At 45.5% G+C, this 18,495-nt stretch overlaps 2 protein-coding genes across 5 annotated transcripts in view; both read left to right on the forward strand.

The window, feature by feature from the left end:
- The first annotated feature begins 499 nt into the window (after positions 1-499).
- Positions 500-13,670, forward strand: LOC114587961 (S-adenosylmethionine synthase-like). The gene is made up of 9 exons (XM_028712863.2): positions 500-669; positions 2,271-2,348; positions 4,932-5,054; positions 6,008-6,120; positions 7,046-7,189; positions 9,819-10,037; positions 10,872-11,054; positions 12,396-12,529; positions 13,279-13,670. The coding sequence occupies exons 1-9, from the start codon at positions 597-599 to the stop codon at positions 13,379-13,381; spliced, it is 1,170 nt and encodes a 389-aa protein (XP_028568696.2). The 5' UTR covers positions 500-596; the 3' UTR covers positions 13,382-13,670.
- A 3,999-nt stretch (positions 13,671-17,669) lies between these two features.
- Positions 17,670-18,495, forward strand: part of GAK (cyclin G associated kinase) — a 78,552-nt gene continuing 77,726 nt past the window's right edge. For 3 of the 4 annotated variants that reach the window (XM_028713250.2, XM_077921341.1, XM_077921340.1), the window contains exon 1: positions 17,670-17,974. In XM_028713250.2, coding sequence (XP_028569083.2) covers positions 17,833-17,974 — 142 coding nt within the window. In that variant the 5' untranslated portion in view covers positions 17,670-17,832. The remainder of the gene's footprint in view (positions 17,975-18,495) is intronic. The other variant, XM_077921342.1, reaches the window with a different exon arrangement.

Here is an 18,495-nt window from a genome sequence, read left to right on the forward strand (position 1 = left end):
TTCCGGCAATCTTAATTCCAGCTTGGGATTCATCCAGCCCAGCCTTTCGCATGATGAATTCTGTATATAAGTTAAATAAGCAGGGAGACAAAATACAGCCTTGTCGTACTCCTTTCCCAATTTTGAACCAGTCAGTTGTTCCATATCCAGTTCTAACTAGCTTCTTGTCCCACATAGAGATTTCTCAGGAGACAGATGAGGTGATCAGGCACTCCCATTTCTTTAAGAACTTGCCATAGTTTGCTGTGGTCGACACAGTCAAAGGCTTTTGCATAGTCAATGAAGCAGAAGTAGATGTCCTTCTGGAACTCTCAAGCTTTCTCCATAATCCAGCGCATGTTTGCAATTTGATATTGATTATTAATTGGCTTGGAGCCAGATGGGCAAGGATCACAGAGGACTGCTTACAAAGAGCTTCTTAAGAGCCGTTATCACCCTTTGGACTTTGATTATTATGATAAATGGTTATTAAGGCAGCAGCTCAGGTACAGAGTCACTCTTTATAGTTCCCTTCCATGCATGCTGAGTGAAAACCAGCCCTTGCCGATTTCTTCCTAAGTTATTCTCTTCCTGAAAACAACCTTCTGCCAGGTAACATGTCACGTAATGTCGCCCTGAAAGAGAAGAGATTCCTCTTCACGTCTGAGTCTGTTGCTGAGGGACATTCAGGTGAGTGAATGTGGGTTTCCTGTCCAGCAGTTTGGTGAATGCAAAATGTAACTTTCTAATAGCCTCTTCTGAGACCTCCAATTTCCGAAGGAATGGAAGAGAGTAAGCTTCCAACCATGAATATTTTAAATTCTTGCTCCATCCCCACCTGACGGCTCATGTGGCTTTCACTGGTCTTAATACAGCAGGTTTAGTGCTTGTTATGTTTGCTCAGTGATGGGTACAGTCATGCTTTGAATTTAAAAGCATAGCTGTCAACTTTCCCCTTTTCTTGCGAGGAATCCTATTCGGAATAAGGGAATTTCCCTTTAAAAAAAGGGAAATGTTGACAACTATGCTTTAAAAGTGCTATTTTCAATTATTTACAAGAGAGCCTGAAAGAACTGGATGCATAATGCTCTAACAGTCAACTCAGCAAACCGGCGAATGCCTGATCTTCTCAGGAAAACACCAGAAGCTGCCCTATACAGTGGTACCTTGGAAGTTGAACAGAATCCGTTCCAGAAGTCCGTTCGACTTCCAAAACGTTCAGGAACCAAGGTGCGGCTTCCGATTGGCTGCAGGAAGCTCCTGTAGCAAATCGGAAGCCGCATAAGCCACGTCAGACGTTCGGGTTCCAAGGAAGGTTCGCAAACTGGAACACTCACTTCTGGGTTTGAGGCGTTCTGGAGCCAAAACTTTAGACTCGCAAGGCGTTTGGGATCCAAGGTATGACTGTACTGAGTCAGACAATTGGTCCATCTAGCACAGTGTTGTCTACACTGACTGGCAGCAACTCCCCCCCCCCCCCCCGGATTTCAGGCACAGGTCTGTCCCAACCTACCTGGAGATGGTGGGGATTGAACCTGAAGCATTACGCATGCAAAGCAAGTGCTCTACCACTGAGGTATGTACGTTCTCAAATGTCATCCCAGTGGTTTCTTTATATAACTGCTTTCTAGCAAACCCAGGTGGATGTTTGATGTACTTGTGGAGGGTATTGTGACCTCTGAAAAGCTCAGAAAAAAATGTTGCTTTTTAATAATAATAATAATAATAATAATAATAATAATAATAATAATACAATGGCGACTCAGCTATACAGCTGCAAATAAAATGTTTTAAGTATGTTTTAAGTGCAGTATACAATGTGATACTAGCTGGTGATGATGAGCCTTATGGAAAATTCAATGGTTTTTTAAAAAACGCTTTTTTAATATATAAAAAAAGCATTTTCAGAACAAAAAAATTCCTTCCAGTAGCACCTTAAAGACCAACTAAGTTAGTTCTTGGTATGAGCTTTCGTGTGCATGCACACTTCTTCAGATACCAAAGAAGTATCTGAAGAAGTGTGCATGCACACGAAAGCTCATACCAAGAACTAACTTAGTTGGTCTTTAAGGTGCCACTGGAAGGAATTTTTTTGTTTTGACTATGGCAGACCAACACGGCTACCTATCTGTAACATTTTCAGAACGTTTTTAATATGTGCATAGATTCCACCTGGATTGGCTTCCAGGCCAACGAGTGCAACCTAGGCAGCCTGTTCTTATACAGTTGACAACTAAATGAATTATAGAAACCTGGCTTATTTTTGGTTTCTTTCCTTTCCACCCGTGTAGATAAACTGTGTGACCAGATCAGTGATGCTGTTCTTGATGCTCATATTAAGGTTGATCCAGATGCTAAGGTTGCTTGTGGTAAGTCTCATCTATTTGCAGAGCAAATTACAGAGGGTTTGTGTTTTGTGTTTCGTTACACCTTTGCAGGGTTGTTGTTTTTTTAAGCGTGCAGTAAAAATGCAGGTGTTCGTTACTGAGGAAGAAATGGCCTTTCTCCAACGATAAGCTTTATTACCGGGAAAATAAATATTCCCTTTCCTCCTCCCAAGGTAATGCATCCATTGCCGCTTGAAGCACCTGGTGTACTGCAGCTGGGCAACTATTATTGGCATGTATTGGCCACTTCCTGTGTCAGCACAACTCCTCTGTCCGTTTCTGCACTATTTTGAACCTCTGTAACATCTATTTTTCTGACTATTTTAGTAGGTGAACAGCCAAAATGCTTATATTTATTTTTTAAACAATAAGGCGGGGGAGGGGGGGACTTAATATGGAGAACATCAGCAAAACTCCTCACTACTGTACAGCAGACTACCACTATTATATGTGTGTCCATTTGTGCAAGCTTCATTCTAGAGCCTAAGCTATTCAACATTACCCAGAACTATAGCGCGTTGTCTGCCTAGTTTAATTATAAAGGGGAGGGAGTAGCAAAGAGGTGTTCCCCCTGTGTTGTAATTGTATCCCAAGTGGTTGCAAAGAGTCATCATAATTTAAACATTTCAAGCCCAGTGTCGGCTAAATTCTAGACAAAGATTCCACAGTGGACAGCAGGACCTTAAAGCTAAGGCCTCCATGCTACTAGGAATTAGGTGTTGGAGACAGTACACAACAAAAGGGCTAATGCTGAAATTGTTTTACCAATTGGCAAACAGAAGCTTTATAGCACAATTCTATACACATCCATTAAGGGATGCGGGTGGCACTGTGGGTTAAACCACAGAGCCTAGGACTTGCCGATCAGAAGGTCGGCGGTTCGATCCCCGCAATGGGGTGAGCTCCCGTTGCTCTGTCCCTGCTCCTGCCAACCTAGCAGTTCGAAAGCACGTCAAAGTGCAAGTAGATAAATAGGTACCACTCCGGTGGGAAGGTAAACGGCGTTTCCGTGCGCTGCTCTGGTTCGTCTGAAGCAGCTTAGTCATGCTGGCCACATGACCTGGAAGCTGTATGCCGGCTCCCTCGGCCTATACAGCGAGATGAACGCCGCAACCCAAGAGTCGGTCACGACTGGACCTAATGGTCAGGGGTCCCTTTACCTTTATACACATCCATTAAAACAAAAACAAAATTGTATACTCCTGGGCAGTGCTGTTTTTCTCGAAAAAGAGGTGCCAGAACTCACCATAAACACCGTCCTCATTCTCTTCAAATGGCAATGGCGCCCACTTGAGAGGTGCTAGAACTGAGCTCTGGCAAGTTTTGGCTGAAAAAATAGCCCTGCTCCTGGGTAAGGGGATATAGAATTATAGCTTTACAGTGCAATCTGAACCATGCCTGCTCAGAAGTAAATTCAGTGGGACATACTCCTATGACACTGGGATTATAGGGTTGCCATATTTCAAAAAGTAAAAAAAAAGGACCCTACACAAATTGTTGAAGACTCTGGAGTTCTTGAGAATTTTTTCTTTTAATGCCGCCTTTCGGAAATTCCCCCCGGGCATCAATTCAACCTTTGAAATCCTGTTAATGTACAGGGAAATCAGGACACATGACAGCCCTATGAGATTAGAAGTGCCGCCTAAACTGTTTAATTATTGAACCAATTAAAATTTGCAGGACTAGTAATAACAGCAGAACCTACACCCTTCAATTTCATGTAGAAGTTGTGTCAGTATCATTTACAAGGGCTGGAAACTTACAGCCAAGGGGGCATATCAAAACATGGCAGGCAATATTGACCACAGACGATTAGCTATTGATTATTAATTGGCTTGGAGCCAGACGGGCAAGGATCACAGAGGACTGCTTACAAAGAGCTTCTTAAGAGCCGTTATAACCCCTTGGACTTTGATTATTATGATACATGGTTATTAAGGCAGCTGTTCAGGTACAGAGTCACTCTTTATAGTTCCCTTCCATGCATGCTGAGTGAAAACCAGCCCTTGCCAATTTCTTCCTAAGTTATTCTCTTCCTGAAAACAACTTTTTGTCAGGTAACATGTCACATAACGTTCCACCTTTGAAATCCCATTAATGTCCAGAGAAATCAGGACGCATGACAGCCTTATGAGATTAGAAGGGCAGCCTAAACTGTTTAATTATCGAACCAATTAAAATTTGCAGAACCTACGCCCTTCAAAATGCAAATGCCCCCCAAAATGGAAAGGTCTTTACTTGCAAGTCGTCACCATTACAAAGAAGAATGTTCCATTTGGACAAGGCCCTGCTCTTAGTGGATATGTGCCTAATTTCAGGTATACAGGACAAGGCCTTAACTGGATGCCTTAAAGATACAAGCAGGGACATAAGTGCACACTGTCTATATTGGGGGAAAGAAATATTTGGTGTGTGTGTATCTATCTATCTATCTATCATCTATCTATCATCTATCATCTATCTATCTATCTATCTATCTATCTATCTATCTATCTATCTATCTCACTATCTATCTCACTATCTATCTCACTATATAACTAGCTTTCTTGAATTATGTTTCTGCAGAATGTGTGGCCAAAACTGGGATGATCTTGCTATGTGGTGAAATTACATCCAAAGCTATCATTGATTACCAGCAAGTAGTGAGAGACACCCTCCAGAAGATTGGTTATGATGACTCTTCCAAAGGTGGGTTGTGGTAACTTGAATAAGCCACTGGAGATAGACCAAGTATGGATTCTGTGTAAGAGGAAACAAGTACCGTAGGTGCTCATCAGAGCCTCTTGGTGACTATAATGTTATTTTACCTAGAATCTACTCATTTAACAAGCTTCACTAACTGCTGTGAAAGGTATTGTGTGAAATGAGAAGTTTGAAGCAGCTTCTACATGTTATAAGGAGCACCGTCTCTTTGGAACAGGCATAGGCAAACTCCGCCTCGCCCCCGATGTTTGGGACTACAACTCCCATCATCCTCTGGCTATTTAATGAGCATTCGTTCTGAATTGTTTCTGGGAAGATTCAACGATGTTGTGTCGAAACAAGTGTTAGCCCACAGTTTCCAGTGCATTTAGTCATCGTTTCCCTTTCCGTTTTTTGCAAAAAGATATTTTATGGTAGCAGGTTTGTTGCACAAGATCTCACCATCAATTTAAATTACACAACCTGAATATATTGGAATGTGATTGAATCCCACTCAAAATTAGTGACAGCCTGTGCAGTACAATGTGTCTAAATGGTTAAAAGGAGATTGATTGCAACAATTGCTCCTCCTATGACTCAGTGAGTTTTATTTATTTTCCCAGCAATTATGATGTTTAGGTGAAAATGGTAAATGCATTGGCCACCATCAAACATTGAGTTAAGTGTAATGAAATCCAGATGTAAAAGATACAGAGATGCTGAATTAGAATTAAAATTGAGTTGAAAACCATGCAAAACTCCACCACAAAAGGAATTTAATGTTCAGTTCACCTGGAAATCATACGAACTACTTGCAGGTGTCCTTCAGAGATTTTTGGAATTAATTCAGTGATTAGTTAATTTGAATTAATTCATTCCAAGCACTGGTGTGATGTGCCAACCAGGCCTCTGCGTCCAAGCCAGTTGCCCGTTATTGTGGCTTGCTATTCACTTCACAGGGTTGGATTACAAGACTTGCACTGTGCTGGTAGCCCTGGAGCAGCAGTGTCATGAGATCAAACAAGCCATCACCGAGGGGAAGACTGGGGATGATATTGGAGCTGGAGACCAGGTAACACGCTTTTGTTTGGGTTCCCACCCTCTTCTGTGAAGCACTTCAGGCCCCTACATTTTCTGTCTGTGACCCCATCTGCATTATACATTTAAGGCAGTATCATACTACAGTGGTACCTCGGGTTAAGAACTTAATTCGTTCCTGAGGTTTGTACTTAACCTGAAACTGTTCTTAACCTGAAGCACCACTTTAGCTAATGGGGCCTCCCGCTGCTGCCGCGCCGCCGGAACACGATTTCTGTTCTCATCCTGAAGCAAAGTTCTTAACCTGAAGCACTATTTCTGGGTTAGTGGAGTGTGTAACCTGAAGCATATGTAACCTGAAGCGTATGTAACCCGAGGTACCACTGTACTTTAAGCAGTCATGGCTTCCCCCAGAGAATCCTGGGAACTATCTTTTCTTAAGGGTGCTGAAAGTTGTTAGGAGAACCTTCTATCCTCCTCACTGACCTCAAATTTCCAGAGTTCTCTGGAAGGGCGATTGATTCTTCAGCACTCTGGGAATTGTAGCTGTCTCTTGGAAATTGTAGCTCAATTTTAGAGGGAAAGAAGGGGAAGAGGTTAGCTGCCTCACTTCTACCTGTGCATGTGTTGCTTTACAGTGGTAACTCTGGTTGCGAACGGGATCCGTCCCAGAGGCCCATTCACAACATGAAAGGAAAGCAACCCGTGTCTGTGCACGCACAGGTTGTGATTCGCCGCTTCTGCGCATGACGTCATTTTCTGCGTCTGCGCATGCGCGAGCGGCGAAACCCGGAAGTAACCCTCTCCGGTACTTCCGAGTCGCCGCAGGACGCAACCTGAAAAAACGTAACATGAAGCAAACGTAACGAGAAGTATGACTGTATTGCTGATCTGCACTCGAAGTTGTAGAAGAAGCCAATATGCTTATGGTAAATATAGCCATGTGATTTCTAACGCAGGGCTTGATGTTTGGTTACGCCACCGATGAAACTGAGGAGTGCATGCCCCTAACTATCCTTCTTGCGCACAAACTTAACGGGAAGATTAAATCCCTGGAGAGAAATGGAGTTCTGCCCTGGCTTCGACCCGATGGGAAAACACAGGTTGGTATATACCAAGGACTGTCAAATATGATGAGCAGAGCTGAAGTCTGAAATAAGTGAGACATGCTTATGTCCCATTGAAATTATCCATTTGGAGGCTCATGTGAACATGGTCAAAGCTATGTTGAAGCTAGAATATTGTAAACAATCAACATATGGATACAGTTCATCCCTGGCCTAGTGTAGAGAACTGGCAGAGCCAAGTGGTATCAAGCTTTTGCTGGGCTCTACAGCTTCACCCAACAAACTGTTCGTCTGTTTGAATCATACCCTATGAACATAAATCAAGCCCTGCTGGGTCAGGCCAGAGGTCCATCCTCCACTTCAGCATCCTGTTCTTAAAGCGGCCAAGGCAACTTCCTGTGTCCCAGCTAAAGTCACAGTGATCTGTGTGACTGCTGCTTTCTTTTCTGCAGGATAGAATGCTGATCCGATATCCTACCTATAGATTGGGTTTAATAAACATTGCTTATCCTTTAGCTTCCACAGTCCATCAATCCTGACTACTACTGTAGTAAGCTAACTGGTTAGGTAAAGGTAAAAGTAAAGTAGCCTTGGACAGTTAATTCCAGTCAAAGGCAACTATGGGGTTGCGGTGCTCATCTTGCTTTCAGGCCAAGGGAGCCAGTGTTTGTCCACAGACAGCTTTCCGGGTCATGTGGCCAGCATGACTAAACTGCTTCTGGCGCAACAGAACACTGTGACAGAAACCAGAGCGCACAGAAACGCCGTTTACCTCCCTGCCACAGCGGTATCTATTTATCTACTTGCACTGGTATGCTTTCGAACTGCTAGGTTGGCAGGAGCTGGACAGAGCAACAGGAGCTCACCCTGTCACAGGGATTTGAACCGCTGCCCTTCCAATCGGCAAGCCCAAGAGGCTCAGTGTGCTGGTCCGGGGGGAGGTTACCGTGGGGCGAGGTCCAGGACCTGAGTCGAGGGTCGGCAGCCAGTCCTCCACGGGCGAAGTGGGGTCCACAGTGAGGAGCTGGGCAAGGACAGGCACTCTGGGGAAACCGGACTGGGTGCTGGCCGAAACAGCTCTTCAACGACGTTGCTCCTGCAATTTGGGACCGGGCTGACTGGCCTTTATCTTCTCTGAGGCCAGGGGCAGTCCCGGCCCCCAGGAGACCCGCCTCTCCTGGCCTTAAGGCGAGCACTCCTCCTGGGAGAAACCAGTTCCCTCCACCTCTCTGCCCTGAGCCTCTGCAGTTCAGGAGAGGCTGAAGGGTTACTGGGCCCAGGGGGAGACTCACCTGTAGGCACCGAGTCCTCAACCACCTCCGGAGCCAGAGTGGATTCACCTGGTGCCTGCTCCTGAGGATCCAGCACAGGTGCAGGCGCTTCAGAATCAAGGCCCTGCCCCAGTTCAGCCGGCCCTGGAGGCAGGGACTCCTGTGCAGGCTGGGATTCCTCCGGTTCATCCTCTGAATGGGATTCCCAGGCCATCACACTCAGTGGTTTAGACCACAGCGCCACCTGCGTCCCCTTTGCTAGCTGGTTAGCAGCAGGTGGATGAATCTTTCTTGATATACCAGGATAGCATTCTCTGCACAATATTCCAAGTAGTCGGTGGCTACTGACCTTGATGGCTGTGTTCTTCCTTCCCTGCTGGAAGCAGTATTTTACTGAATATCAGTTTCTGGAAACTACAGGATGGGAGAGTGCTCTTGGTCCTCAGATCCTGCTTGCAGGAATTTGGTTAGCGACTGTGAGAACAGGATGCTGGACCAGATGGGTCATTGGCTGGATCCAGACACTCTTATTATCTTCTTATTGTCTATACCGATTCATGTCTGCATTGCAGTAAAAGGAAAATTAAAGTGACTAATAGAAAGGTTCTATTGGGAGTTCGGTGGAACTTACTTTTTAGGATCAGGATGCTGATCTTGCTCCCTATATAAAGATCTCAGGGACGAGACCATCACGCCGCTCCTATCTGCCATCCCGGGCCGCTCTTGTGAAGCCAAATTGTTCTCACTCTTAGCCGACCAGAACAGCTCGACAACAGAGAAGGTTGCCAAATTTATTGAGAGAGCAATGAGACTGAGAGCTGCTATCTGAATGACATCAGCGTCGTCACCCGGATTCCTCGCCTAGGATCTTATTACTTATTACTATTATCATTATGTTTTATTATTATTATTTTATTACCTCTGCTAAGTTTTAAGTACTGAGATTATTAATTTATCTGCATCTGGTTATTATTATCTTTCTCCCTGTCCTGACCATCCCTCCGAGGTTATATTTATAATCTTTCAATTTGGCTGGCCTATTTACTTAATCGACCTGGAACAATCTATCAGAGAAAAGGCCGCCGCCCATGGGACAGAGGGTCATTGATGAATGATAATCCAGCTTCTACCTAGGGTTTTAATAGGTCATAAGATTTTATGGTAACTATATTTGTAATGTATTTTTTGTCGGTGTTCGTCCTTTGATGCTATGGCCTGTCAGCTACGCAAATAAAGTCTATTGATTGATTGATCAGGATGCAATAAAATAATGCAACATAAGATAGCGGAAGATAGATGAAAAACAAAACAGTAGCTCAGGCTTGTTCAGCAGAGTTGTATAAAGTGGCGGAAGCAAAAAATATAACTGTTTAAACCTACGGCCAATCTTGTAGGTCACGATGGAATACCGAGATGTCGGCGGTGCGCTGGAGCCCATCCGGGTGCACACCTTGGTCATTTCTGTACAACACGCTCCTGGGGTGCCGTTGCAGAAAATACAGAAAGAGCTGATGGACAAAGTTGTGAAAGAAGTGGTTCCAGCGAAATACCTGGATGAAAACACAGTCTATCACCTCCTGCCGAGTAAAGCCTTTCTAGCAGGTGGTCCTAAGGTATTGTAACCTCCAAACCTCTAGATATACAATAATGAGAGAGAGAGAGAAAGCATGAATCTGACTGGTTTTTTATTTACCCTGCCTCTTTCTATGGGGAAACTGCTGTTTGCCACTGAATCAGAACAAATGTCAATCTGCGGGGGGGGGGGGGGGACATTTGCCAAAGCTAGTAAATGAGATAGAACACAACCCCAATGCAACAAAGTACTGCAAGGTTACCAGGCTATTGCTTGATTTAAATCTTAAATTTCTACCCTTGTTTGTAGTTTCCCTTTAACCTGAGGCTGCTTAAAAAAGACATTTGTGCTCCAAACAGTTCGTGCGCGTGTGATACCACTGTTGTAGTGGAATCCTATACATGCCTCCTCAAAAGTGTGCCCTGTTGATTTATGTTTACACCTAGATAAGTGGGCATGGGATTGCAATCCCGGTGCCAGGCTTTTTACACTGCAATGACATATTGAAGCAGTTATGATCTTGAGAGATGAATTTGACACTCTTATTGTTAGCAAAGTAAACATCCTGGTGATTTTTTTTATTTACTGTATTACTACTCTATAAGACTCACTTTTTCCCTCCTGAAAAGTAAGGGGAAATGTGTGTGCGTATTATAGAGCGAATGCAGGCTGTGCAGCTATCCCAGAAGCCAGAACAGGAAGAGGGATTGCTGCTTTCACTGCGCAGCGATCCCTCTTGCTGTTCTGGCTTCTGAGATTCAGAATATTTTTCTTCTTGTTTTCCTCCTCCAAAAACTAGGTGCGTCTTGTGGTCTGGTGCGTCTTATAGAGCGAAAAATACAGTATTTAAAAAATGTATTTCTTTTCTTTTCAGGCTGATGCTGGCCTGACTGGCAGAAAGATCATTGTGGATACCTATGGAGGCTGGGGTGCTCATGGAGGGGGTGCTTTTTCAGGGAAAGATCCCTCCAAAGTTGATCGTTCAGGAGCCTATGCAGCTCGCTGGGTGGCAAAGTCGCTGGTGAAAGCAGGCCTTTGCAGGAGAGTATTGGTGCAGGTAAGAGGGGGCCAGTGGAGCCTTGGACCAAATGTGGGGGAATTGCACAACAGAGATGAAACCCAGTACGTTTGGAGGAAAGCTTTTATGCTGAGTGCTGCTTGATTAAAAACTGCTTGAAACAATTCTGCACTGCGGGTAACCTTAGGTGGTGTACACACTGCTGTTTACTCTGCATCCAGTGAGCTCTCACCAGTCGTTTGGGAAGCGGTAAAAGTTAAAGGTAAAGGGACCCCTGACCATTAGGTCCAGTCATGGCCGACTCTGGGGTTGCGGCACTCATCTCGCTTTATTGGCTGAGGGAGCCGGCGTACAGCTTCCGGGTCATGTGGCCAGCATGACTAAGCCGCTTCTGGCGAACCAGAGCAGCGCATGGAAACGCCGTTTACCTTCCCACTAGAGCAGTACCTATTTATCTACTTGCACTTTGACGTGCTTTCAAACTGCTAGGTTGGCAGGAGCAGGGACCGAGCAACGGGCGCTCACCCCGTCACAGAGATTTGAACTGCCGACCTTCTGATCGGCAAGCCCTAGGCTCTGTGGTTTAACCCACATCGCCACCTGGTACAGCCATTCATATCTATCCTGTTGTTTCTTACTAAGTGCTGCTATTCTGATCTGTTGTTCCCAAAACCAAATTTGATCTGAGCTGAGAAAAAGCATGACCTAATGCTGTTTTAAGCCAGCAACGTGTGCACAGCCTAAGTCTCGTTAGAGGAGATAGTGAAAAACTGTCCTAGGCTGTCGTTATTGAGTAGCACCAAATCTTTCCCTTGATAGAGTTTGCTTGAAATATTCTAAGAACTGTTTGCAACTTTGCTCCCCTTGGATTTTTCTATAGCTGTTACTGATTCTCTATTTGTGAATCAAGGTTATCTTCCAGGCAGCATCCTTAGTCAATGGGAGCCATTGCGATGTTACAAATGCTGCATGTATTGTGGAAATCTTTTCAACTGGGTGATAAACAACAGGGGTTAATTGCATTCATAAAATGTATTAATTTTATGGGGGTGTGGGTACCTAAGTACATAACTGCTGTGCCTCATGTTGGTACTATGGATAGCACAGATTATACCAGTGTTTCCTCAAATCCCCTAATTACTAAGGGATCTCTTTTCTGAATGAAACTTGCGAGGGATGCTTCACACTTGCATCCAAAGTGGTTTAAAAAGAGCCAGTGTGGTGTGGTGTGGTGGAGAGAAAGTGTTGGACTTAGACAAGGGCAACCCTGGTTCAGGTATCCACTGATAAAGCAACCAGGAACAGATCCCAAGCTGTAATGCTATCAGTTCATATGAACTCAAATACTCTTCAGCTACAGCGAACTTCTATATCCTTCAGCTGTCTTACGCGATTGGATTGAGTCACCCACTGGCCATCTCGGTGTTCCATTACGGTACTTCGGACAGATCAGAAGATGAGCTGCTGGATATCATTCAGAAGAACTTTGACCTTCGCCTTGGGCCAATAATAAGGTTTGTGCTTTTAAAAATGGATCTTTGGATGCCGACGGTAAAGTTTTCCCTTCAGATGAGAGACCAAGAACGTGTCCTCGCCTTAAGAGTGCACCCAGTGGATTTCTCACTTTGAAGAGAGGTCAGGATTCAACCCGCCAAAAGAGTTTGCTTGGGGACTCTTTAGATAGCGTTTGTTAGTCCCGTGCTACACCTGGTGGGCTCAGCCCAGCTTAGGAGAGAGGACCCCTAAGAGCTCTAGAAGAGAACCTTCTAGAGAACCTAAGTTCCATTCTTATCTCAGATGGTTGGAATAAAATGGTCTGAAATGATGGAGCGTTTGTCCCTACTACCATCATCCAGTCCATTTATCTGAATGGAACGGAACTCCCTTCTGTTTATTCTAGTCATATGTGAGGAAAAGGTAAAAGAGTTTGCCATCTGAAAAACCCTTAAGGAAGAAGGTTAAAAGTAAAAAAAACCCTACTTGACCCATTCAAGATGTGGTGTTGTCTGCCTTCATTCAACCCATCCCATCCCAATCAGGACATCTGAAGCTTCAGCAATGAAACAGTTTAGACAGAGCTTACATAGAAGCTGGTGGTTCCACCCATTCGTACCTCTCAGACAGGCCCTGATCTGAGCAGGTGCTTCCACACTGTTCCCCTTACTTCTGAGTAGCCTCGTGTGAAGTGTGGTGGCTCTGAAGCCACTTAGGATTTCTCTGCTAGTCTTGTGAGATAACAGAAATATGTTTTCTTTGCCTACAGAGAACTGAACTTGAAGAGTCCCATTTATCAACAGACTGCATGCTACGGGCATTTTGGAAGAGAAGAATTTACATGGGAACAACCTAAAAAGCTGGTTTACTAGTTATGGGTTGCTTCCAGATTGGCATTTATTGTGGAATACAACAAATTACTCACAGTATCCACACAACATTGTTGGCATCAAAATGCAGCCTGTATTCATCCCTGCATTGAATCTGGGTTTACCCTTTTCAGAAAAACCAGATGATGGTTTTAAAAAACGTTGACTCTCAAAAAGAAGGGGGGCAAGGTTTGAAAGAAGGCAATCAAATATAAACTGTCCGGAGGAATAAAATGTGAAGTTTCTGCGAATAAGTCATTTTATAAGCTTTTAAATATAACTTCATTACTTTTCTGTGCCTCATTGATTTTTATTAGGGTAATGGTTTGAAAGCAGAACAGGTCCCGGGGGTGAGGTATGAAAGAACAAGAGTTCATCACCTTACTGAAGCTAAGCAGGTCTGGGGGTGGTTTGTGTCTGGATGGGCGACTAGGAACTACATGTACATTGCCATGGTTTCCATAATGGAAGAAAGGTGGAATGGGAATGTAAGAAAATAAAATTATGTTTGTGTGCTTGTGTGTGTGTGTAGGTAGGTAAGGTAAAGGTAAAGGGACCCCTGACCATTAGGTCCAGTCGTGACCGACTCTGGGGTTGCGACGCTCATCTCGCTTTATTGGCCGAGGGAGCTGGCATACAGCTTCCGGGTCATGTGGCCAGCATGACTAAGCCGCTTCTGGCGAACCAGAGCAGCACACGGAAACACCGTTTACCTTCCCGCTGGAGCGGTACCTATTTATCTACTTGCACTTTGACGTACTTTCAAACTGCTAGGTTGGCAGGAGCAGGGACTGAGCAACGGGAGCTCACCCCATCACGGGTATTCGAACCGCCGACCTTCTGATTGGCAAGTCCTAGGCTCTGTGGTTTAACCCACAGCGCCACCCACGTCCCGTGTAGGTAGGTACAATGAGGCAAAGCAGTATTGATGCTTGTTTGAAGTGTATACTCATGAAAGAAAAAGCAGCTGGAGGAGGGCAAGTTAAATCAGGAAAATTTACCTATATTTACCCACTCTTTCACCACCAGTTCTCCAGGCAAATCAACAGGCTTATGAAGAATGGGCAAACACAGTCCATGCATTCCCTCTTTTCTGCAGCAGAAGTATTTTGTCCGGAATTTTTAAAAGATAAGCCAAATCGTTTTTCCGATTCAGCTAACAGGGATAGTTGTAGAGCAGGACTAACACGAAGTAGTCCTCTTTGGGTTGGGTTCAGGAGCCACAGATTCCCTATTTGTTTTACACCTGACACCAAGAGAAGTTTGGAACACAGAATCATAGAACTGTAGAGTTGGGAGGGACCCCGAGGGTCATCTAGTCCAGCCCCCTGCAATGCAGGAATCTTTTGCCCAATGTGGGGCTTGAACCCAACGACCCTGGTATTAAGAGTCTTGTATGCATTTATTTTCTCATGGGGAATGGAGTTTCTGGTTTGTTTATTAACTATGGGTGAAATGGTTTCTGGTCTCTGATCAGGCCCCAAATGACTTTCTTTTGCAAAAGAAATTATTCCCTGTTCAAAGGGGAATTTGGGCAAGTCTTATACAGTAGCCTGTTTTCTTGCACTAGGAGCAGTGGAAGAACTCGCCTAGGAAGCTACCTTACAACAGGTTGCATCATTTGTCCATCAAACCCCATATTTCTTAGTCTGATTGACAGCAGCTCTTTGGGGTCTCATCCAGGGTTGTTTACATTGCCTACTATGTAATCCTTTTAACAGCAGGTGCCTGGGCTTGGGAACTTTTCCTTGCAAATCATACGCTCTACTAGAATTAGGTTACAACCCCTCATCTCTCTTAGCCTGCTGCAGTAAGATATTGCAGTGGCTGAAAGATTGCCCGAGGCAGGATGTTAAGTGGTAACTCTTTGGAAAGAAACAAACTACATTGCACTCAAAATGTTTGATCAGGAATGCAGTCATGGTATGGCAGAACAAAATATCACTGAAGTGCACTGTTTGAGTTTACAGTGGTACCTCGGGTTACATACGCTTCAGGCTACATACGCTTCAGGATACAGACTCCGCTAACCCAGAAATAGTGCTTCAGGTTAAGAACTTTACTTCAGGTTGAGAACAGAAATCGTGCTCCGGCGGGGCGGTGGCAGCAGGAGGCCCCATTAGCTAAAGTGGTGCTTCAGGTTAAGAACAGTTTCAGGTTAAGAACAGACCTCCGGAACAAATTAAGTACTTAACCCAAGGTACCACTGTATTGGTATTTTATTTTAATTTGGAATCACAAGATACAGTCACTGGCACTAGCTTAGCTGGCTTTTTAGAAGAATTAGAGCAATTCATAGAGGAAAATAGGTTTGGCAACTCTTGTTGGCATGATACCCAAATGGATACCCTTTGTTCAGTGCCAGTGTACCTCAGACTACCCCATACCCGATACGGGATGTGGTCATGATGTTTTTGTCCTGCTTGTGAACATGCAGGGGTAGCTAGCTGGCGGCTGGAACCAGAAAGATGAAATAGACGGGGCAATTCATCCAAACCAGCGAAGCTATTCTTAGAACTGCTATCCTATGCACGCTTACTGGGAGTGTAAGCCTATTGAAATCAATAGGACTTCCGCGAAAAGCAAGCATAGTAGTGGTCTGCAGGTAAGGAAGCTAATGAAGGAGTCCTTGACTATTACAGAAGCCCTCTGAGTACAGGGGTCAGCAAACTTTTTCAGCAGGGGGCCAGTCCACTGTCCCTCAGACCTTGTGGGGGGCTGGACTATATTTTGGGGAAAAAATGAATGAATTCCTATGCCCCACAAATAACCCAGAGGCGCATTTTAAATAAAAGCACACGTTCTACTCATGTAAAAACACGCTGATTCCTGGACCGTCCGCGGGCCGGAATTAGAAGGCGATTGGGCTGGATCCGGCCCCCGGCCCTTAGTTTGCCTCCCCATGCTCTGAGTATATGCGATTGCATCATCAGAATTGCAGCACTTCGTCATCGGTTGCAGCAAGAGCTACAGGATACACCAAGCGTGGGCGCGGCAAATACCAGAGCAAGCCGGCAGCACAGATAGGAAGCTAATTCGAACTCTGGAAGGAGGCGGGGCGATGGGCGTGGCTAGGGCGCCAGAAGCCGGCTTGCGTTCTGGCGGAAGAGGCGCTTTTCGTGACATAGGGACCATAGACTCGAAAATCAAGAATGACAACTCCTTCGTGTACAGAGGGGACGACTTTTATTGTAATGAAACCCCGGCGTAATATAACACCTGGCTTGCCAGGAGTACATATGAAAGTGATCTAGCGCCGGAGTCTTAGTATACCACAAGCTTTCCCCCCCAATTTTTTAAAATTAATTTTCCAAATTTACAACAGAAATAACATACAAAACACAAAAAAGAAAACACATTACAATACTAAAGAGAAGAACAAAAAACAAACAAATAAAAACACTTATTAATTCTAACCTAATTTAACTTTCATTGTTAATTGACTTCCTCGAATCCCCCCTAACTGAATTTCATTGTATAGTATACCACAAGCTTTGCATGAGTCCACAGTGTGATACAGCAGCAAAAAAAGAGTAAATGCTGTTTTAGACTGCTTCAATAGAAGTACAGTGGTACCTCGGGTTACATACGCTTCAGCTTACAGGCGCTTCAGGTTACAGACTCTGCTAACCCAGAAATAGTGCTTCAGGTTAAGAAATTTGCTTCAGGATGAGAACAGAAATCGTGCTCCAGCGGCACCGCAGCAGCAGCAGGAGGCCCCATTAGCTAAAGTGGTGCTTCAGGTTAAGAATAGTTTCAGGTTAAGAACAGACCTCCGGAACGAATTAAGTACTTAACCCGAGGTACCGCTGTATAGTGTTCAGATCAAGGATCCTGCTCTATTTCTTCTTAGCCAGACCACACCTGGATTACTGTGTCCAATTCTGGGTGCCACAATTTGAGAAGGATATTAACAAGTTGGAATGTGTACGGTGGAGGGTGACCAAGCTGATCACAGGTCTGGAAACCTGATGAGGAACGGTTTAAAGAGTTGGGTATGTTTATCCTGGAAAAGAGGATACTGAGAGGAGATATGATAGCCATCTTCAAATATCTAAAGAGCTGTCACATGGAAGAACTCGGTGCCCGGAATCAGGTAGCGCGCCGACCGCTCTTCGACTTTCTCTCTCTATAACCCCTGCCCACGCGCGGAGGAGGGGAAATCTCCCCTGGAGCTGCGGGGCGGAGCTAGGAGGCGAATGTAGGCGGGGCGAGCGCGTTCGCCCCTCCTCCTCCTCCTCCGAGCGTCGTTGGCGGAAACGGGTTTCGGCAATGGGCTGAGGGAGAGGAGGGAGGCGGGGGCGGCGGGGAGTACGGTGGCCGCGGAGGGTCAGGATTGGCGCTGGTGAAGCGGCAGGAGCGGGAGCGGCCGAAGGAACCGGCCTGGCGATCTGCTTGGTCCTGGGAGCGCCAGTCCCCGGCTGCTGCTGCTGCTGCGCCGGGCGGAGTTGGCCATGTCGCTGCTTCAGTCGGCGCTGGAGTTCCTGGCGGGGCCCGGCTCCCTGGGGGCCGCCAGCCGGGACCAGAACGACTTCGTGGGGCAGGTGGTGGAGATGGGCGAGATGAAGCTGCGGATCAAGAAGGTCATCGCCGAAGGTGGGCGGGCGAGGCGGGGCGGGGCCCTTCGGGGGCGCAGGGGGGCGATCTCGGGGGCTGGGGGGGCAGAGTGAGGTGGTGACCCCCAGGTGCTTTCTCGGCACCCCCTTTCCCTCCACCCCTTCCCCCCTTCAACAGCCTCTTCCTCGTCTCTCTCCCTCCCACTCCTCATTTTATTAATTGCAATGAACGCTTTACCCAAGCTAAGGCAGGAAATCGGTGAAAAACAAACAATAAAATCAATAGTTTAAGAAGTAAGTCAACTCCCACACCTGCTTTGTTACCTTTCTCTTCCTGTTTTCTTCTTCTTAATAATTATAATACTAAAATCAGGCACTGTACAGCAATGGAGAACGAAACAGGCCCTCCCAGCAGGCTGCGAATCTAAAGTTTGGCAGGAATGGAAAGTAAAAGGGAAGGAGGGTCTTGCAGGTGCAGGAAGGTAGGGCTGGTAAGCGCCACTCACAAAAGCTCCAATGTTCAGTGGCCGATACTCTTCCCAGCAGGGACGTAAAATGGTG

This window comes from Podarcis muralis, chromosome 17, assembly GCF_964188315.1.
Source record: "Podarcis muralis chromosome 17, rPodMur119.hap1.1, whole genome shotgun sequence".
Taxonomy (NCBI): domain Eukaryota; kingdom Metazoa; phylum Chordata; class Lepidosauria; order Squamata; family Lacertidae; genus Podarcis; species Podarcis muralis.

Excerpts from the sequence above, each read along its gene's own strand:
- LOC114587961 (XM_028712863.2), top strand. The coding sequence starts at position 597 with ATGTCACGTAATGTCGCCCTGAAAGAGAAGAGATTCCTCTTCACGTCT. Across the intron at positions 6,121-7,045 it reads ATATTGGAGCTGGAGACCAG|GGCTTGATGTTTGGTTACGC; the intron begins GTAACACGCTTT and ends TTTCTAACGCAG. Across the intron at positions 12,530-13,278 it reads CGCCTTGGGCCAATAATAAG|AGAACTGAACTTGAAGAGTC; the intron begins GTTTGTGCTTTT and ends CTTTGCCTACAG.